We start from the raw sequence: 22,500 nt of genomic DNA on the forward strand, positions 1-22,500 counted from the left end.
TTTCACTGCATAAACCGCTAACAGCCCATAATTCCCTGACTCGGTGTGACGAAGGGCTAACGATCGAAACGTCAGCTTTCGAATATCTTTACGGTGGTCAATTTACCATGTCAACTTAGTTGCTAAACTCATTTCTGTGATCTGCCAAAACACTACCTGTGACTGGGAGGATGTTAATCGAGGAAGAACATACATCGTCGGTTAACCGTCACTTCTGAAGGTGTATGTTGTATGAAATGTCAAGTTAAAATGCGTCATAATATGTTTATCAAAGCGGCTTGTTTATTGTCGTTGACCGAGCCAATCAAAATCAAGAATTAACTGGCCGATTCTTGGGCCGCCCCAGCCCAGAAGCCGAGGGAGAGGTCCTGGGAACGAGCTTGAGTGAACAAAGAGTGCAAAGAACATTGCATGACCGAAAAGAATATAGCAGTTCAATTTCTGTCTCAATGAATTATACACCAAAGAGAAAGCTTCTCTTTTCAAGGATCACGAAAGAAAACGATCTGTAAGTTCACAGTTCGGAAAGCAAATTATTGCGGTTATGTACATTTCTACTTTATCCTTTGTCTTTTAAGCGAAGTTTAGCCCATTTTTGCTTTAATCTTATCTTTCTTTATGCTTAATTTAGACTTAATCTTCTAAATCTAAGCGAAACAGAACAGATTTAGAGTGCCTCGTATGTATTGCTCGCAGATTAATTGTCCCTACTCCCGTTTAAAACTATATTACTTACCAAGATTACGTATGCATCTCCCTTTTATGGAACCAGTCAGGCAAATCTTAACGTTGTGCAGTTATTAAAAACAATAACAATAAAGGGCGTTACATCATTTCTGAATAGACCATATTCGTATTCCCAGTATTGGACTGGAACTAGCTTGCAATGGAGGCTAATGCGGGGGAATATATTAAAAAGTATTTGCATTTGAAATTATTTCCCCGCGTTAGCCTCCATTGCAAGCTAGTTCCAGTCCAATACTGAGAATACGAATATGGTCTATTGGTCAACGTTTATGATGTTACCAGCAATCATAAACGTTGACCAATAGACCATATTCGTATTCTCGTATTCTGATGTTACCGCTGGTTTATTTACGGAGACCAGTTTCAGTCATGTGGACGGTTTTTTTTTTTTCGAAATCAGAAGCACATGACTTGAAGCGTGTAATTTGCAACTCTTTTCCTTGGAAGAAAGCTGGGGATTTTAGCACACCAATTTTATACCCAAATATGGACAAAAATAAGATCAAAGCTGCACGTGCAGGAAAATGCACAAGCTACGTTGCATCCAAATAAGGACATTTTTAAACCCAGCTCTGAACCAGAGTTAAACACTTCAAGGTCATGAGCCTCTGCCGAAATCCAAAGGTCAGTTAAGAGTTTAATTCGGGTCGCAAATAAGTCAACTGCCACTCCTCAACCTAGATTTCCCTAGGAATAGCCGTGTGAGTTGTTAACTTTTCTTAATACATACAGGTGCTTCGTGCCAAACTTCCATTTTCCTACGACCCGGAGATCGACAAGCGGGAGAGCAAGCTTCTCACATTTGACTTCAACGAACCACATCAGGATCCACTTGAACTAACTTTTAAGAGCTTCAATCGCTCAGGATTTAACCCGCACGGGATCAGCGTTTATCGGGACCCATCTTCTGGTGCGGTGTCGCTTTTTGTGGTAAACCATCTACCCGATGCCCAAGCCATTGAAATATTTGACTTTGAGAGGGAAACTCATTCACTGATTCATCGCCGTTCTGTCGTGGACCCATTGATCTGGAGTCCGAATAATCTGTATGCAGTAGGTAAGGACTGGTGACCATTTCACTTTTTTTGCACAAATGTTTGAAGCGTGTGGAGGCTGGTTTCCCTAAAGCGTGAGGGAATAAGTCACAAATCAGAGATATAAAAATTGAAGTAGGAAGAGTTGGACAATAAACATGTAAAGCTCAACTAAAGCAGTGTATAATCGCCAGCAAAAAGACAACTACGATTTACACTTCTCCCGTGTCGTATCCTTCTCCTCCATACCAGTTGTCGTCTAACGTATTTGGCACTAAAAAACGCAAGTTTCCTTATTGTTTCGATATGACACGGAGTTTACGGAACTATAGCCATTCTTCATTGTGCTACTACACCTACAGTAGCTTGTGAATGTATCTAAGCAACGCTGAACGGTAATTAAAACAACATGTAGTTTTAAAAGTGGGTAAATAATAAAGAGCACAGTCCTGTTTATCAGAAAATCATGTTTAGCTGGTCGAGTTATGTGAACTAAAACTTGATTTCTTCGCTCCTGAACAACGCATCTATGAGAGAATTCAAGAAAAGTTATGGATGATGAGGAAATATATTGAAAACTGACTAGCGATGAGTTTTCCCAGTCTCTGGATTGCGTTGAACTCAAAAAGGCTGGCTCGCTTTGTGATCATCTGGATCCAAATGACGTCCCAAATCAGCTTTGGTTTCAAATTTGAGCTGATAGACCAGCTTTAAGTTGATTGTCACTCAGTCATTGGTGAAAATTTCGCCCTTTTTTAACCAATGGGAAACAAACCGAGAAGCAATCGCCACTTGCACGCACACCTTTTCCCGCGCTTTGAGCTTGCTCTAACTGATTGTCTTCTGATTGGTTCATCAAACTGTTTTGTTGTATTGCGATTGGCCAAAGTGAGTACATTGTTTATGGTTTTACACGACTCTATTTTAAACCGCAATAAGTGGTTCGTTATGCGGAACGGAAGGAGGTCACTTAAAAACGGAGTTTCTCTCTTCTTCTTTTTTTGTTAGGTCCAGATAGCTTCTACGTTACCAACGACAATTTCTTCCATTTTAACAGCCTCGCACTGCGCGTATTTGGGATGTTTTTTCATTTCTGGTTTCATGGCAGCGTGGTGTTCTACGATGGATTCAAAGGAATTGAAGTTGCAAAGGGCCACCCGAATGGCATCTCCATGGATGAAAGTGAAAGGTGAGGTAAAAAAATATCTCAGTATGCAAGGTGGATCCAAAGCTAGTGGCACCGTTAAGTTTTAAGAGGAATCCACTATAGACCGTATTCATAAATGGCGGCTAAGTAATTATTCTTTTGCTTTTGTGCTAATCATCCTAACTAGCCTTACTTTGGAGCAAAAGTTATTTTTGAATTTGTTCGTGCTAACGAGGCTAAGGAGGATGATTAGCAGAAAGACAAAAGAATAATTATGTAGCCATCATTTATGAAAATGGTCTATTTCATTATTGAAGACATAGCGGAGGCTCTTGTAGCTCAGTTTTTAGAGCATCTGAACTAATTAGTAGTAATACGAAGGTCGTAGGTTCGACTTCTGCAAAGGGCACTCAGATTTTTTCCGAGCATCCCCGAGTCACCATCGATCTTCATGGCGGAGTTGAACTCGGGACAAAACTAACCACAACTAGAATTGGTGGTCAGAGAAGGACCTGAACCGACATTATATAAATCATGCCCTATAATTACTTCATGTCGCATTGCTGCTAAGAGTGTTCCAACGATTTTGGTATCATTTGGTAGATTTGATGGGGTGCAGAGATGGCGCAGTGGTGAGAGCACTCGCCTCCCACCAATGTGGCCCTGGTTCGATTCCCAGATCTGGCGTCATATGTGGGTTGAGTTTGTTGGTTCTCTTGCTACTCTGCATCGAGAGGTTCTTCTCCGGATACTCCGGTTTTCCCTTTCCGCAAAAACCAACATTTGACTTGATTTGTGTTTACTTAATTGTTAATTTCAGTTTACAGTGTCCCCAGTGAGTGCTCCAGCACTAGAACGACTAGACGCTTAAATAAAGTTCCTTTCCTTTTTTTTTTGTTGAACTTCAGGCGTTTCGCAAACGGTTAGTTGGCAAACGTGTTGGGTCGATTCACAAACATTCGATACTCAGTTTGCAAACCTCATATATTACACGTACTCAGTACTGTTTTGAACGCTTAGTGATAAAAGCTTGCGCGTAAACATCTAAATCTACATGTACATCTACATCTACATGTTCCAGCACTTGGCAAAGTTCCTGTTTCTACTTAGGTGATCTCATACACCACAAACCTTTTTTGTCTGTATTATTGTAGCACGGGAAATGCGATATCAAATTAATTTTACATATAAACTCAGCCCGCGTGCGCGATGCAAGATGATACATCTTGCCACAAAAGCACTAGCACTTGATTTTATGGGCAGGGGCAGTTTTTTAATGATAATCTTACTCGCTTACGTTTGCGAACTGACTATCGAACGTTTGCGAATCGACCCGGCCCAAGGCGTTTGCGAACCGACAGTTGGCGAAATACCCTACGAGCAGTTGGTTACTCCTACGCTTCCCGAGAGAGAAACCACTGCCAGCAACCGTTTGATTTTCCATCGAGCATGTGCGAAGTACGTCACACGCTACGTGATGTATTTGACATCACTTCGTCTCATTTTGGTGGGAAATCACTACACAGCAGGTTCACTCAAACGCGTCAGTTACGTAGCTGAACGCACGCACAAGCGCCAAAACAAGTTTACTAACTCGTTTTACCGGTTCAATTTTAATTTATTCGGCCTTGGCGCTGGACGGCGGCTCACTCAAAGAAACTAAAAGCGTAGGAGAAACCAACTGCTCGCGGGGTATTGGCGAAACGACTTGAACTTTTCGGAGGCAAATGTCATGCAACATTTTTTGATCCTGCAATTTGTATCGGTGATGGTGATAAATTGAAAAGCAAAGCCTTATACCAAATCATTACAGGAAACTGTAATGGGAAACTCTATGTAGGAGAACATGCGCCGTAGGATTCTTATAGCCAAAAATTGGCTATTTGAACCTTACGGCGCCTGCTCACTCCTCGTGCTAACATAAATGCACCAATTAATTACAGACGCTTTTGATTGTTCTTCACGAATACCAATGAAAAGACACTTTGTTTCAGGGTTCCCCAGAGCTCTTCTCTCCCTCCGTCAAGAGAAGAGCTCTGGGGTCGAGATTGGTCTGCAATCATACTCGCGATCATGAACAAATCGGACTCCTGCTGCGCGGTGGTCCGATTTTGTTATCACTCGTATGATTACAGACCGAATTGGACTCCACTCAGTCCCATTATCATTACTTGTTTAAGTCTCGTCTCGTAACACCTGCTCCACGATGCCCGCGGAGTTGTGGCGAATACTCTATTAATTTAAGGAATGCCTCGCTTAGTTTTCATGATTTGATTCTTTACAGGTTTGTAATTGTTCCCGATTTTATTGGTCGAACCGTTGTTGTTTACAGACGTCTTCAGGACAACACTTTAGAAGAGTCTCAGGTATGTGAAAGTGGTCTAGAAGAAGATATTTCTTTCTCACTGCACGGATGTGTTATTAATGAATTAGGGAGCTTAAGCACGCGGGTTTTTGAGACGCGGACGGCAACCGGAAGAGAACATGTCACGTGCCAGGACAGTGATGTATCCCAGATTTTTACACTAATCATCTCTAATGGAAAAAAGGTACCTGGCAATGTAAATTTGGTTGTGTGAAGACAAGTTAAGGAGGCTCGAAATAGTTTCTCCTTTTTTAAAAACAATTAACCATATTCTGTCCTTAGATACAGTTAGGGCAATCATATCAAGACGAAATTTGGCCAGGGTATTAAGTACCTATCGTAGATTTCTCACATTATGTTTTCCTCCAAAAAAATGTTATCATGGCAACGATATTAGGCATTTCTTTGAGCCTTAAAATCAACATATGTTGTCCTTTTGAAGAAACGGGACGGTGAAATTTTCCCATTCAGCGTTATCAGATAATGTTAGAAATACTCTCTAAAATATTTAAAATTCAACAAAATCTGTAGGTCAGTTTTTCAGAAAAATAAGTTTTTTTGAATTGTGACTCTAATTTTTTTTTTCCCCTACAGAATTTTTTTAAATTTTAAAGACAAACGGTTTAATTAATCTAAGCTAACATGCAAAAAATGAAAAAAATTCACCGTCCAGAATCAGAGATATAAACGAGTAAAGTTGCAAAATCAGGAAAAATTAGGGGGTTACAAGATCAGCATTTACGCATGCGTCACCCGCTCATTCGAGTCCGCGTGCGAGTGGAGCTACAGGTCAACACAAACGGATTTAAGCGACTATTAAACCGTTTAAGTAGAATTTTCGTAGTTTTCGTGAATAGGAGATGTCTATTTATATTCCATGTATATAGGAATTGGAGAAAGGTAAGCGAAATTAGCGGTATTTGTTTATTTCTGGTGACCCATTTGAATCATGAGCTGACGCAAGCAGCTTACGAATTGCGTGTGTGGCTTACGCGCGCGCGCTCAGCTGAAAACCCTTTCGAGCCTCCTTAAAAGAGAAAACAGCTCACTTCCGGTTGCCGTCCGCATCTCAAAAATGCGCGTGCTTAAGCTTATCACGCGGGAAATCTGATTGCGACAAGCTTCGCATAAAGGTAAGAAAAATAACCGAAATTGCGTAAAAGGTATACATTTTCAAAAGAAAACCCTTTTCTTGTGGACAAAGCCATAACCATAGTGCCTTAACATATCATCTACATGTAAATTGCATCGCCCGAAAACGCGGATGAAAATGAAAACTTTTGAAAACGATCTCAAAGGAGAACGCTCCAGTTTTGGAGTGTGCGGACGAAGTAAGGGATGTTTAAAAACAATGACGTTAGAACTCTGGAAACGCATTGGTGTACGTAGATATGTCAAAACGAAGACCTTAGATGTTTTCTTTAGTCGTGTTTGAAATTTTTATGTGGATACGTGAGAGCCACGTGAAAATGTTGAAGTAGATTTTATTTGTTTTGGTCCCCAAAAGTTTTGAAAACATAGTGTGTAAGTGGCCGTTTGGACTGTTCAACCGTAACTAAAATGGCAGTGTTCACGAACCAATTAATATAGAGATTTAGCCAAGCCTAAAAGCGGAGCTCCCGGATTATTTATCTAGCTCATTTGCGTTCGGTTGAAAACGTGGGCCCTCAAAGACCTATGAAACTAGTTAACCATAATTTTCTGACTTAATTATTTATGGCAATGGGGCCTAGAGTATCTCATTTTATCAACGCGAAAAAGACGGCGACTAAGTAGACCTTGGCATTTAAAAAACATGTACTCAAAATCATGGCTCGCATGCAAATGTTTATATTCACCACTAACCTGAATTCCTCGAAGTTATTTTCCTGCTGCCGTTCTAAAATTAATTGAAATTGTTTCTCTGATATTTGTCCCATCCTTTAGCAGAGGTTTTTCCGTGAAAAATCATTTCGATCAGTCCATAAAAAGCAATTATGTTTGCACATACAAACCACGTATAGCCCTTCACTGAGGCGGCCATTTTTTCGTGATGCGGGTCACATTGGAATACGTGGAAATGGTTGGCCGGATGTACGGACGGAAGCTAATGACGTCATAGCTGAAACCAAAATTGTTCGCATTGATGGGTTACCACATTTTCTTAACCATGGTGCTCCGGGAGCTCCGCTGATTAGCTAATATAAAAAAACCATAATACTCTTTGTTTGTCCCTCCAAAATGTTGCATAAGCATTGTTACCAGTTTCTCTTGGGGCCATTATAAGTCCCAAAAGAAAATAAAAACAATGCTTATGCAAAATTTTTGGAGGGACATACAAAGAGTATTATGGTATGTTTGATATTTGCTAATAAGAAGAGGTGCAGCCAGTCGTTTCATTGCTTTCGCTTTTCGGCTGCCGTAAATATCATTTTCAGCGTTTTGTTCTGCAAAAAAAACTTAAAAAGTAACAAATGTAATATTAATTTAAATAAAAGTGCTACTATGATCAAATTTTTATCCCTTGATTTTTTAGGTATATCACATAGAATACCAAGAAAGATTAAAAACGCTATTTACTGTTTGCAAATATCTGCATTGGTTCTGCAGATACCTTATTGGTACTAATTTTCGCGGGCACTTAATTTCGCGAAAAAATGGTCAGCATATTTCGCGGGTCTTTATTTTAGCGATTTGGGTGCAAAACTATTTTCGTAGGGAATTAATTCGCGAAAATGAAAAAGAAAACATATTTCGAGAATTTTATTATTATTTTACACTTCTTATTGCTGAAAATCATCAACTCATAACAAAACCAAATTAAGCTATAGAAACCGCATCTGTGCCATTAGGCATAGTCAAAGACATTATCATCATGCTTAACGTTCTTTGCAATTGCATACATATTTACATTGTACCTTGGTACCATTGGCATAAAGTTTTGGGCCTCTATTTAATTTCTAGGGCGAGCTCAATGTCAGTGAACGGGTCTTCTGAAGGGAGATCCGTTTGTCCATCTGAAAGGTCAGAGATCCCGGCTTTCTCCCATCCTTTCGCGATAGGTCGCACACACACAGGAGTAGTCAGGTGGTTGTAAAGGTCCACCAACCAGACGGCATGAAGTGGCTTTTAATAGGACTGTTAGTCTCAGATCCACGTTAACATCAGTGCTGTCGCCTCCCGATTCTATTTGCTGCTTTACTTCGTTCGAGTACCATGTCCGTAAACTTGTCCTTCATAAATCTCTTGGCCTCGCCATTGACGGTGAGGTCCAGAGGCTGAAAGAAATGGGTCATGATGGCGGGCACCGACACAATCGTAATATTTAGCGATGCCAATTTCTTCGAAACCTTTGCGGTTTTTTGGCCTTTAAACACATCCCAGATCAGCAGAGCTTTTTGAGTCGGTGCCAGTTCGAGCTCCTTTTTTTTTCCTCTCGACATAGGGGGCAATTACTTTATCTATCAAGGTTAGAGTTTCATGTTCATTTTAGAGTAATGTTTCGGGTTCTGGGAAATCGCGAATCCTTTGGGGAATTTAAAACCTCTTGGTTGGCTGGCTGTTGTTTTTCCTTGGTATATGACTTGCATGGGTAAGAATTCTCCTGATAAAGTGATAACAAAGGTAAGAGTGATGTTTCTCTTATCAGTCAGACCTTTAATTGGAACTGACGAGGAATTTCTTGCAGCCATCGTCATTCTCCCGACGGAAACATACGAGCAAGGAGTTTGATCCGCATTTAACACCAACTCAGGAGGAATCTTGTTCTCTGTCATCAACTTGTTAATGTCAGTGAGAAATGTGAGCTTACATTCTTCAAACATTTCTCTGGGAACTGGAGGACGCGTGGTTGTTCCCGCTCGGCGAGTAAAATTGCAGCGCCTGTAAATGGACTTCACCCAAGTCACTGTAGGCTCAAATTCTCTTAAATATGGCGTCTTATTACAATCAACAAGCTCCAGCGCTGTTGCCTTCACGACACAGAAATTAACTACTCCACCTCTGCTTCCTATGCTCTTAAGAAGAGAAATTAATTTACTGTCGAGGTCACGTAGTATTGGTGGCCGCCCACGGGTGTCACTAGGGATAGCAGTGATAGTCGCGCCTATGTTACCTTTTTTCTTCTCCTCGCGTAGTCTCTTCTCATAAGCCTGCTTGAAAGTTCTTACAGTACTTTCCTTTAATGTTGGGAGTTCCTCTTTGAAATGATTGGTGGCTTTCGAATTACGATTCTCACTGGCATATTTCCCGATCTTGGCGCGTGTTTCAGCCGAATAGTGTTGGTATTTTCCACGTTTTCGTGCTGCTGAAGTAACCGAGGAACCTTCAGTCGAGTGAGCATTCGCCAACGGCTCGCAACGGACGATTCCACTGCATGATATTCGACATTGCCCAAGGAAGTGCTTTCTTGGCTTGGAAAGTAGGCCGTAGATGACTGAATTTCGACAATTTCCAGATCTTCAGAGGCATCAGAATTGTTTGGACATTCCGTTATGTTTTTCTTTTGAACTGTGAAACCACAACGAAACAAGGACATTTTACCAAAGAAACTTAAACCAGAACGTGGCCGTCTTCGCAGCGCTGTCACGCCAATAAAAGGAACAGGAAGGCTATTGTGTATTGCTGTTGGTTCAACAATCTCAGTTTACAGATACGTGTTAGCTGTCACAATACAATAAACTGTAACAGACCACCAACGGACTGGAACAGAAAACACACCAGATTACAATGGCGAGCAGAGATCACAGTGGGTCTATCACGTATTCGTTTAAGTGCGGTCTCCGCGGGTTTCACGTTTATAAAGAGGTTTGGAGTCCGATTGTTGGAGAGCAATTGAAATGCTGCTACGAGAGAAATAACTGTTACGATCGCTATGCTATTGCCGCGACCAAGCGCCTTCGAGGCCGTCTTGCCGACTCTACAGTAGTCCTGTTCCGGGACTTCCTCTTACCCCGCCCTGAAAATGGGCCTGGAACCCAGGCGGGAAAAGAGAGAGTCCTGTATTACTTGCAGGGGGTTGCTCGGAATGACGCCATTTTTTCCCCCAAAACTGGGGGAAAAACCATATTTGGGAAAACGATTCCTTATTTGGGCATAGTTTATTCCGAGTGCTTTTACACTGGATACATGGGGATAATGTGAAAGGAAATTATAACGCCAAGGTACGCCAAGTTTCTGGAGGCAATTGATCTCGCACTTTTCCTTTCTGTCTAAGGTGGAACAACTGCAAGCTATTCATGCAGTCGTTAACGGTAATGATGGTTTTGTCAAACCTGCAACAGGTTTGCTACATGGTTGTTCCTTTAATATGTTTGCGATTTTCTTCGATCCGCGTCCGATCTTAATTGTAAATCAGTCCTTCTTATCGTGAGTCTCAATCGTGGAAGATCAGATGGATGACATATGAAAGTATGGACTTTCGTGCCTGAAACCCAACTGAACAGCTGCATGATGTAATTGCTCTCCCGAGACTCCTTGAAACTTACAAATATACTGTAAGGAACTCTTATTTAGTGTTCATTACATCTGTCGATCTAGTTATGTGATAATAGACCATTTTCCAGTTGTAGCTAAGTTACCTGGCCTAAGAATGGAAGCGTGGAAGCCCGGGACCCGGTTTTGATAAAAACCTCCGTGGTTTTGTAATTTGAATATGTAATAATAATAATTAAAAAAACAACATTTACATGATAAAAGCAGTGGGGGCTGTATCAAAACAAGGTCACCGGCAGCCTCGCATCCATTCAAAGGCTAGGTCGCTGAGCAAAAAACTGTAAAAAGGCCTAATGCACTGATCCAGTGAACATATATTTGAGTTGCACAGTAATTATTGAAACTGTGATTGTTTCAGGAGTTTAGGCCTACCAATTTTTTCAAAATCGGGGACAAATTGTTTGGATACCCAATATAAAACAGTCAAGTAAAAAAATGTCGTAAATACTCTCAGTTTTATCTGGAATAATACACACACACCGGTGACAAACGTTTTTTTTTTTGAGTAATTAGAGTAGAGTAATTTACTCGGACTGTTAATTTTTCCTTTTTTTCAAGGCACTTGTCGCATTAATCTTTCTTTTTTTACAAGGACAGACTTAGGGCCGTCGCCAAATGGCTCAGGTTTTATGTAGAGCTGCCTTTTGAGACTGCAATGATTTTTATATTGGAAAAACTGATGAAGTTAGATAAAAAGTTAAACAAAATTGAATCACAACCTGGACTATTTGTTTCTTTGCATATCAGTTTGTGTTGATAACGCAATGATGATGCAATAATGTTCCCATTAAATTTATACATATATATTCACAGTCAAACATGGATTATTCGAACGTTAATTGTCATAATTTTTTTTTCTGGTCAAAATTTGTTCGTGAATATAAATTAATATGAATGAAAATTCTACTTAAAAGCGTGTGTCGCCTTGCTTTTATTGTTGCTACTTAAAAGCACTTTCCTTCTGAAACTCATTGTTACAGGTAAAGTACTGCAGATAATATGAAATTCTGACCCCGATCTGTTTTGTCGCTTAGTGAAATCCTATGCTATATTTACTAGTTCAGCCTTTGCATCGATTTATTGCGATCTTCTCTCAGTCGTTAGTTTTCCAACATCACTGCGATCGGGGTTTTTCTCCTCGTTTGGTCACGACTAGGCACAATTTAGATGTTCTCTTTCCTGACCCTGCGAATCACACAGTAATTTTCATATACGATTTTTTGTCGGAGTTTCAAGGTTCCCTATATTTACGACAGATCCAGCCTGGCATCTAACGAAATATGATTGGCCTATTCCGAGCATGCCCCTGCAAGTAAAACAGGACTCTCTCTTTTCCCGCCAGGGCTCCAGGCCCATTTTCAGGGCGGGGTAAGAGGGAGTTCCGGAACAGGACTAACTCTACAGTTGGTCACTTGCCCAGAGAAATTTCCAGAGCAACACGCTTTTCCCTTCTCAGAGGAGGGGCTGTTTGCGCTAAAGTCATCGGCAAGAACCACAGAGGATCTTCCCTAGTGCAAGGAGGATTGGAAATTCCGTTACAAGTTACAGCGGGGATGGATCTTACCGAAAGGAACAAGGCAATACTTGAAAAGTATAAACAGATTGTTGTTTCAAATTACAAAGAACCCGGGATGGATGGCAATTTCGATGACTGAACAAAAGAGGTGCTGAAAGAACTTAGATGACGATGGCGATACAGATGAAGAGGTTCAAAGCAACACAGATAGTGAAATTTGATTGTTAAACTGTTTTCTTCATCTTTTCTTCTTCATCACTGTTTTCTTCACACATTATACTTTCACATTATAGCTTGCACACATTATACGTAGGCGTGTTTCTTCATTAAATTGAGAAAACTAGAAATATAGGAGGGTATTAAATTTTGCGACATTAAATTTCGCGGAATTTTTTTTTCGCGTCGCTTTAAGTTCGCGATTTTTTTTAAATCGCGAAAATCGCGAAATTAAAGCGACGCGAAAATTAATACCAATAAGGTAGTTAAGTTTGAAAAATGTGGAATATGTGGAGGGGACTGATTACGTCATTTATTCAAACCAATATAACATCAAGTATATAATTAGACCTATCTCGGTCAATTTGTAGCAGAGACCATTGAAACTTGAGGGTGGACTAATACTTCTACAGTCAACACACGTATGGCTATAAAAATATTGGTTCCCATGGCAACTCACTCTTTTCCAGCCCCTCCAACCTGATTTCAATATTTTTGGTAATCATAAGCTAAAAACTCATTTAACAAGGCCACAAACTCGACCTGATGTATCTGCATGCTTGCAGGATCATGCAGATTAGGCACCATTGGCAAATATCAAAGTAGAACGCCAAAGATGGCCTGCAAGGTCTTTAATATCAGGGAGGTCTGGAACCCAGTATGTTGCCATGGTAACAAAACTGGTATGCTCCTATTTTGGGGCACATCTACTCATAGTAGCACTTTAAAGTGGTACTATTATCAAAAACTCCTTTCCTTTTTTTTCTTCAGATTTTGAAAGCGTGTTCGATTAACACCTAACTGGCAAAATTTTGAGCTTTGAGTTTTATCCAAAGGCTGTTTATTTTGAGTGTAAGTTTTGGATTTCATGGTCCACCATTACTCACGTTCAAAACTGGCTGATTGGACCTCAGAGGGTTGGATCTAGCGAAAATGACGTCATTTACTCACTAGCTTAAAATTTCAGCGTGTAAACTGAAGTTAGTATATATGCAAAACACTGTTTGAAAAGTCGGGAAGCCCGAAACTCCCGTACGGCATATTAATTAGGCCGCGTACACACGCATAGCATTCTTGAACTAGTGGGGTTTTGACGTCATTTTCTCGTCGACCCAGCTCTCTCAATATTTTAAAGTTAGTAATGGCGGACCAATAAATAAGAAAATTCCAGCTAAAATAAACAGGTGTCTTTTTAAAATCAGAACTTAAAACTTGGGTGAGTTAGTGTTTAGTTCAGATAGTTTTGAAATCCAAAGGAAAAAGAAAAGTTTTTTTTTGGTCGTAGTAGCACTTTAAAAATGGTCATTTGTTTCGGTTGCGAAAAGAAGGTTACGTACAAGTTGTGGACGCAATGAGCAGGTGGTGTATGAATGGAGGGGGGAGCAGAGAGGAGGGCTTGTTTGCTGAGAAACATTGGAACGATCGCGGCGAAGCCTAAAGCGTTAATCTTTGAAAGCGTGTACGTTTTCTCCATTTCGCCTATCGTTCGCTGTAAAATGTCTGAAAAATACGGCCCGTTTTTTTCAAAATGTGTTCAAAAGAAGGTACTATTCATAACCCAAGCTTCGGTAGTGCAGCCTCACAAAAGCAGGGAGGTGAAAATCGAGGGAACATTTTTAAGACACATGGTTTTGAAAACGCTTTGTTTTAGTGTAGTCAAACGAAAACGTTTAGAGGGGGGGGGGGGGAGGGGACGGGATTTATACACTTCTCAAAGGCAAAAGCCAGTTCTTTACGTCGTTGTGTTTTGTGTATTTGACATTTAAGACAAGTGACAACAAAAGTATTTCATAGTTTGAGGGAAAATAGTTTTTGGTAAAAACGTAAACCTGTGTTAATTCACTTATTTCGATCTTAGATTGTATATAATAATTGAATATTTTTTTTTTTACAATAAGGTGATTCATTGTTACAAGGCTAACGTTTCTCAAAAATTTTACTTGATAAATATTTTTCTCAACAGACAATAAAAGCTGGAACGATGGTAGATAATATCAATAGGGATCCCATTACGGGAAATTTGTGGTTAGCGGGGATTCCTCAGTTCTCAGAATTTGTTGAGCACGCTAACAACCTTAGCCATCGGAGTTCGTCTCAAGTCCTGATGTTGCAGCTTGGAAAGTCAGCTACATCTGGGATAGGTTTCCCTAGTTATCAACTTCGTGAGGCTTACATGAATAATGGAAAGGAATTGTCTGGCTCAACTACGGCGATTGTTTATAAAGATCGGCTCCTGATTGGGTCTCTGTGCGGAGACATGCTGTACTGCGAGATAAAGTACTTCTGAGCCGATGCAAAGTCATTGAATTCAATGGAACAGCGATGCAATAAACAATGTTTTTGTTTGAGGTTTTTGTGAATGTCCCCTCCCGGGCGTTCCTGTTTAAGAACAAAAGGAAGGGGTTCTTTTTTCCCGGTTTTACTGAAACCACATAGTTTAGTTTTAGTGTGGTTTTCAATTGAGTGTCGTAAAACTAATACCTGAGTAATTACTGCGACCAATCAATTCCGTGTAACTTGCTCAAAGCGCGGGAAAAATCGTGCATGCAAGTCGGCTTTGGTTGTCCTTATTGGCTGTTAAAATGGCGCGAGATTTTTAAACCAATCACTAAGGGATCATCACTAAGCGGATCAATAGGCCACTTTCGATATATTAAAATTCAGCTTGAAAGAGAGGTTTAGAGGACAAAGACAAAGGAAAGTGTGTGATATGTTAATGTCTTTCAACTTGTTTCTATTCTTTCTGTCCTCTCTCCTATTGTAATCGCGCCTTTACTTTCGACAAATTCTTTCGACAGTCATTTGAAAACTGCTCTAATGGGCGAATGGCGAGGTTAGTTTCTAAAGATTCTTTGTTGCTGGGTCGGTGGAGAGTGCAACACAAAAAATATGGTTTTTCTTTTTTCAAACGAGTTGATTATGGTAAATTACAGAGAGTTTAAGAAACGACGATGGCTACGGCAACGATAACAGCGACAACAGCAACAACAACAACACCATTTTACATTATTCCTGATTGCAATTCAAGAAAAGGTACAACGAGCTAAACTATAGGAATATATAACATTACTAGGTGTCATTGGTAGAAGTTAGTGTATGAATGCTAAAAAAAACGCGAGGTAGTCTAGTCAGCCTTCATCTCACTGACGTCGAGTCGGTCTTTGCAAGAGAAGAGAGACAAAACGTACAAGAAAAAGGTCAGCCGGGGAAAATGTTTGACATAATTTAATGCTCCTGAGACAAGAGATCGTTTTTCATAGTTTTGGGGAAAGCAAATGGGTTGAGATCTTTAATTAAAGTGAAATGGGATTTGTTGCCAAAGATCTGTTGCCAAGCTTTAGGTTGGAAAGTCCACTACCGTGCACAATCTTTTGTTTTGCGCTCATACACTATGCATGAATTACGTAACCGACACATTTCTATTGGTTAGTTCCTCTGTACGGAGTAAACAACTACTGTGTTTTGTGCACGGTCAAGGCTAAAAAAGAGAACAAAAACCGACAACAAAGAAATTTGTCGTGTTTCATAACCATTCCCCTCTATTAACTATGGTGTAGTAGATATGTTAGAAACAAAACTTTCATATAATGACTTCGATTGTAGACTTCAGAAATCAACGTTTTCCCCTTCAATACGTAAATAAAAATCATTTGAGATTAGTACATTTGTTTTTGAGGAGATAGAAATTTTATCTAGTTTTAATACTTTGCACCATTCTTGCGGAAAAGCAGCAAAGAGACTGAAAAGTAGGAAGTGCTCAACTCTCCCCTTGTGTCGCAGAGATCTCCAATTTTAACAATTCCAAGATCAACCAGCTTATTGTTATAAGTTGACTTAGATTCGATACAAATAAACCGATTGTTCCATATGACTTGATTTGCTATTTCAGAGAGAGGAAGGGTTGTCCTCGTTTAAAAGGGTCCATGAATGAATGAATGAATGAATGAATGAAGACTTTATTTAACGAGCCTCAGGGTTGAACACTTAATAGCCAAAGGCTAATAAACTTGTGGCCCTCAAAAAATAAAACTGTGAATACAAATATAAAAGTTAAAAAGCTAAAATTATAAGAAAGGCGAGTAATATCATCAATATTACAACTAAGTTAAAAACTTCAGTTGAGTTTATGACGTCATCCCTTGGTTCATTTGCATATTTTAAAAACTTGAATATCTCTGGAACAAAAAGAGATATTCGAAAATGGTAAACAGCATTCTTCTTTTGTACAGACTACGTGTTTATGTCCAAAATGGCTTAGATTGGAAAGATGCGATTCTTGTCATAGTAGCACTTTAAAAATGGTCATTTGTTTCGGTTGCCAAAAGAAGGTTACGTACAAGTTGTGGACGCAATCAGCAGGTGGTGTATGAATGGAGGGGGGAGCAGAGAGGAGGGTTTGTTTGCTGAGAAACATTGGAGCGATTTCTCCATTTCGCCTATCGTTCGCTGTAAAATGTCTGAAAAACGCGGCCCGTTTTTTTCAAAATGTGTTCCGAAGAAGGTACTATTCATAACCCAAGCCTCGGAAGTGCAGCCTCACGAAAGCAGTTAGGTGATTGAGGGAACATTTTTAAGACACATGGTTTTGAAAACGCTTTGTTTTAGTGTAGTCAAACGAAAAAGTTTAGAGGGGGGGGGGGGAGGGGTCGGGATTTAGACACTTCTCAAAGGCATATGCCAGTTGTTTACGTCGTAGTGTTTTGTGTATTTGGTTTTGTGTATTCGACGTTTAAGACAACTGACAACAAAAGTATTTCATAGTTTGAGGGAAAATAGGTTTAGGTAAAAACGGAAACCTGTGTAAATGCACTTATGTCGATCTTACAATGTGAATGAAAATTACATACTTTTTTCTTTCCAAAAAGGTGATTCATTGTGACAAGGCAAAAGTTTCTCAAACATTTTACTTGATACATGTTTTTCTCAACAGACAATAAAAGCTGGAACGATGATAGATAATATCAATAGGGATCCCATCACGGGAAATTTGTGGTTAGCGGGGATTCCTCAGCTCTCAGAATTTGTTGAGCACGCTAACAACCTTAGCCATTGGAGTTCCTCTCAAGTCCTGATGTTGCAGCTTGGAAAGTCAGCTACATCTGGGATAGGTTTCCCTAGTTATCAACTTCGTGAGGCTTACATGAATGATGGAAAGGAATTGTCTGGCGCAACTACGGCGATTGTTTATAAAGATCGGCTCCTGATTGGGTCTCTGTTCGGAGACATGCTGTACTGCGAGATAAAGTACTTCTGAGCCGATGCAGAGTCATTGAAGTCAATGGAACAGCGATGCAATAAACAATGTTTTTGTTTGAGGTTTTTTTTAATGTCCCCTCCCGGGCGTTCCTGTTTAAAAACAAAGAAGGGGTTCGTTTTTTCCGGTTTTACTAAAACCACATACTTTAGTGTGGTTTTCAATTGAGTGTCGTAAAACTAATACCTGAGTAATTACTGCGACCAATCAATTCCGTGTAACTTGCTCAAAGCGCGGGAAAAATCGTGCATGCAAGTCGCGATTGGCTTTGGTTGTCCTTATTGGCTGTTAAAATGGCGCGAGATTTTTAAACCAATCACTAAGGGATCATCACTAAGCGGATCAATAGGCCACTTTCGATATATTAAAATTCAGCTTGAAAGAGAGGTTTAGAGGACAAAGACAAAGGAAAGTGGATGATATGCTTATATGTTTCAACTTGTTTGTATTGTTTCTGTCCTCTTTGCCTAATAATTAGTATCAAGCTGAATATTGATATTTCGTAAATGGCCTATAGAGTGTTTTCACTCACATGATCAGTACCTTGCTTTTCCACCGAAACAAAAGAAAACGTTTGCATGATAATAGAGCTCAATTCCCGGATGATTAGTTAGGGACAACAACATGGCCGCCGTTCTATTGTTTAGGGACACCAAGATGGCCGCCGTGACGTCACGTGAAAACACTATTGTAATCGGGCCTTTACTTTCGACAAATTCTTTCGACAGTCATTTGAAAACTGCTCTAATGGGCGAATGGCGAGGTTAGTTTCTAAAGATTCTTTGTTGCTGGGTCGGTGGAGAGTGCAACACAAAAAATATGGTTTTTCTTTTTTCAAACGAGTTGATTATGGTAAATTACAGAGAGTTTAAGAAACGACGATGGCTACGGCAACGATAACAGCGAAAACAACAACAACAACAACAACAAACAACAACAACACCATTTTACATTATTCCTGATTGCAATTCAAGAAAAGGTACAACAAACTAGACTATTGGAATATAGAACATTACTAGGTGTCATTGGTAGAAGTTTAGTGTATGAATGCTAAAAAAACCGCGAGGTAAACTAGTCAGCCTTCATCTCGCTGACGTCGAATCGGTCTTTGCAAGAGAAGAGAGACAAAACGTACAAGAAAAAGGTCAGCCGGGAAAATGTTTGACATAATTTAATGCTCCTGAGACAAGAGATCGTTTTTCATAGTTTTGAGGAAAGCAAATGGGGTGAGATCTTTAATTAAAGTGAAATGGGATTTGTTGCCAAAGATTTGTTGCCAAGCTTTAGGTTGGAAAGTCCACTACCGTGCACAATCTTTTGTTTTGCGCTCATACACTATGCATGAATTACGTAACCGACACATTTCTATTGGTTAGTTCCTCAGTACGGAGTAAAAAACTTGTGTTTTTTGTGCACGGTCAAGGCTAAAAAAGAGAACAAAAACCGACAACAAAGAAATTTGTCGTGTTTCATAACCATTCCCCTCTATTAACTATGGTGTAGTAGATATGTTAGAAACAAAACTTTCATATAATGACTTCGATTGTAGACTTCAGAAATCAACGTTTTCCCCTTCAATACGTAAATAAAAATCATTTGAGATTAGTTCATTTGTTTTTGAGGAGATAGAAATTTTATCTGGTTTTAATACTTTGCACCATTCTTGCGGAAAAGCAGCAAAGAGACTGAAAAGTAGGAAGTGCTCAACTCTCCCCTTGTGTAGCAGAGATCTCAATTTTAACAATTCCAAGATCAACCAGCCTATTGTTATAAGTTGACTTAGATTCGATAGAAATAAACCGATTGTTCCATATGACTTGATTTGCTATTTCAGAGAGAGGAAGGGTTGTCCTCGTTTAAAAGGGTCCATGTCACAATGAATGACACCCTGCTAGCAGAGCCTTTCTTTTACTTGCTCGATTTTGGCGTTCTCGAGAAAGGCTCTGCATGAATCGAATAAGATCTTTATTGAATATGCGCTGCATGTTGCCAGGATACAGTCTCGAACCCAAGCCTAATATGCCAGATCTCGTCGTCATCTTGGTTTTTCATGGTACTGCGGGCTCAATTATAACCATCGGTTTTTTCACTAAACGGACGCTCGCACTGGAAAAACCGGTTTGACGAGAGAAAACAAGATTGACTAGTCCAGAAGCTCGGGCTGCGGTGGCTTCAAAGAGTTGACGCGATTCGGGGAGAGCCTCCTTTTCTTCTCCTCAGTAAAGAAAAAGACAAAAGGAGGCTCTGCTGGCAGGGTGAATGAATGAAGACTTTGTTTAACGAGGGTTGAACACTTAATAGCCAAAGGCTAATAAACTTGTGGCCCTCAAAAAATAAAACTATAAATACAAATATAAAAGTTAAAAAGCTAAAATTATAAGAAAGGCGAGTATATCATCAATATTACAACTAAGTTAAAAACTTAAATATAAAAATGTAAATCCTAAAATGTTCCAAATGTTGGTGCGCTGCGAAGATTGTTTTAAATAAATTACTTTTTAAGGACTTAATGGAGTCTAATTTTCTGGTATTTGGAGGCACATTATTCCAAAGTCTTGCTGCTGATACAGCAAAAGAACAGCCTCCTTCAGTCTCACGCGTATAATAAGGGCAGATAGAATTATAGCTGGCATACCTCGTGCTTCTATTATGTTGGGTATTGTTAAAGTGTATATGACACAAAATTTTTTATTTCGGTTTCTGGTCCTTTGATAAGTAAAAGAAACGATTCTGAGCTTAAAAGGGGTCTAAAATGTTAGAAAGTTCGTTTTTTCGAGCTGAAAAACTCGATATTTTCGCTTCAGAAGTGTCGCCGGAAGCGCGCGGCCAAAAGGTCATGTGACTTGCTTGTGTGACGTCAGTCTATTTGACTGGCAGCAAAACATGGGGGAAAGCAAGAGAAAACCTGTAAAGAAAGGAGGACGATACTGTGTGGCCGGAACGCCCAACGGTGAAAGCTGTACGAATACACAATATACGCCGGAAATCTCCACGCATTTGTTCCCTTCAGAGCCTAGTGTTAGGGCTCAATGGGTTAAATTCGTTCGTCGACATCGTTTTGATTTTGGTGAGCCAGTCGGCAAATTTGCAAACGTAAAAAAAAAATTTCTGTCATATACACTTTAATTACTAAGTGGTCATTGAAGAAAGCCATTTATGCGCTGAAGAAAAATAGCACATTTGTTAATTTTGGCTCCCATATCAAACAGACGGGGATGCTCGTCGTCTCGCTTAGGGGTGTTAAATTTGGATTTTGGTCTCGCTTAGGGTGTTCCGGGCAAAGCGCCAATATTTTAGGCCACAAGGTCTCGTTTAGGGTTCCGCGAAGAAACACAGAATTACGCGAAGAGAAACAGAAGTCAAATTTTGCTTTTAAAAACCACTTTTAGATTAAAGCATTCGATGATTATGTCTCTATATCATTAAAACTCATTGCATGTCGTATTTGTGTGTTTTTAACCGGTCTCTTTTAGGGGTCAAAATTTGCTAAAGCCACGTCCAGATTGGTCTCCTTTAGGGGTTAAATTCAAAAAATCCGACGAGCATCCCCGTCTGTTCCATATGGGAGTGCCTCCCCCCGCCCCCGGGAATGATTTACTCTGAATAAGATAACGATGTTTTTAATGACAAAAGCTTGCATTAACTTTTATCCTTTTGTCTCGAATGGGTGTTTAAAGGTCAGTCTTATTGGAAACGGGCAGCTGTAGTTAATTAAAGAGGAAAGGCTAAACGATGGAGGCTTAGTTTGTGAAGCACTAGTCTCTCCCTAGAAAAATCCTCCATTATTTTGCCAAGCAACATGAAATTTTGCGCAGGATTTGCTAGACCGACAACTGTAAAAGAAAAAAGCGACGTTATGACATCTGGGTCTCTTTTTCGATTACAATCGTATTTTTATTTAAAATAGTGTTCACTTGCTGAAAGGCGCGGTGGACTCCGGATCGAGCGGTCCGGGTTCGAGCCCTGGCTGGGTCTTTACTCTCTTCACCCAGGAGTTTAAATGGGTACCGGCAAATTTAATGCTGGCAGGTAACCCTGCGATGAACTAGCATCCCATCCCGAGGGGGGAGTAGAAATACTCCTAGTTGTTTCATGCGACAGTAACCGGAGATACTAGCGCCGGCCCAATGGGCCACTAGACTTTACTGCTACCTTTGCAGGTAGCTGCTAAGGCCTTTTGCGAAACAATGGGAAATCCAACGGCAACCATCCAGTTTCATATTAGTACAGAGAGGGAGAAACGAATCAAAGAAAATCGAAAACTACTGCAACTCATAGCTAAGGCGGTGCTATATTGTGTGCGCCAGTGCATTGCTCTTTGAGGTGACAAGGAAGGCTTGACCAGCCTGGAAATCCGCGCGTTGCTGAAGCTGATGTCAGAAGACAACGATATGCTTGCACAGCATTTGCGCAACGCCAACAGGGTAACATACATTTCTCAAGAATCACACAAGATATCCATTTTTCTCCATCTTAGCCGACGAGTCTACATCTCATAATGAAGAAAAACTCACCATCGTCATACGTTTTGTCGATAGTAACAGGGATATACGAGAAGAGTTCATAGATTTCAAGAGCCTGGAGCGGACAACTGGAGCTGCAATTTCAAATTCTATCTTGGAGTGCTTGAGAGACCTTAACATTCCCATAACAGATTGCCGTGGCCAGGGATATGATGGCGCGGCTACCATGAGCAGCGAAAGGGTTGGTGTACAAGCAGAAATACGCCGACGTGCGCCAAAGGCAGTG

At 40.1% G+C, this 22,500-nt stretch overlaps 1 protein-coding gene across 2 annotated transcripts in view; it reads left to right on the forward strand.

Annotated features, from left to right (window-relative positions):
- The window catches only part of LOC138052357 (serum paraoxonase/arylesterase 1-like), a 30,348-nt gene extending 10,781 nt beyond the window's left edge, over positions 1-19,567 (forward strand). Inside the window, exons 4-7 of one of the 2 annotated variants that reach the window (XM_068898816.1) lie at positions 1,480-1,804; positions 2,790-2,970; positions 5,213-5,294; positions 17,428-19,567. In XM_068898816.1, coding sequence (XP_068754917.1) covers positions 1,480-1,804; positions 2,790-2,970; positions 5,213-5,294; positions 17,428-17,751 — 912 coding nt within the window. In that variant the 3' untranslated portion in view covers positions 17,752-19,567. Of the gene's footprint in view, positions 1-1,479; positions 1,805-2,789; positions 2,971-5,212; positions 5,295-14,460; positions 16,369-17,427 lie in introns of those variants that run through there. The other variant, XM_068898815.1, reaches the window with a different exon arrangement.
- The last annotated feature ends 2,933 nt before the right edge of the window (positions 19,568-22,500 follow it).

This window comes from Montipora capricornis, chromosome 6 (assembly GCF_036669925.1).
Source record: "Montipora capricornis isolate CH-2021 chromosome 6, ASM3666992v2, whole genome shotgun sequence".
Classification (NCBI taxonomy): domain Eukaryota; kingdom Metazoa; phylum Cnidaria; class Anthozoa; order Scleractinia; family Acroporidae; genus Montipora; species Montipora capricornis.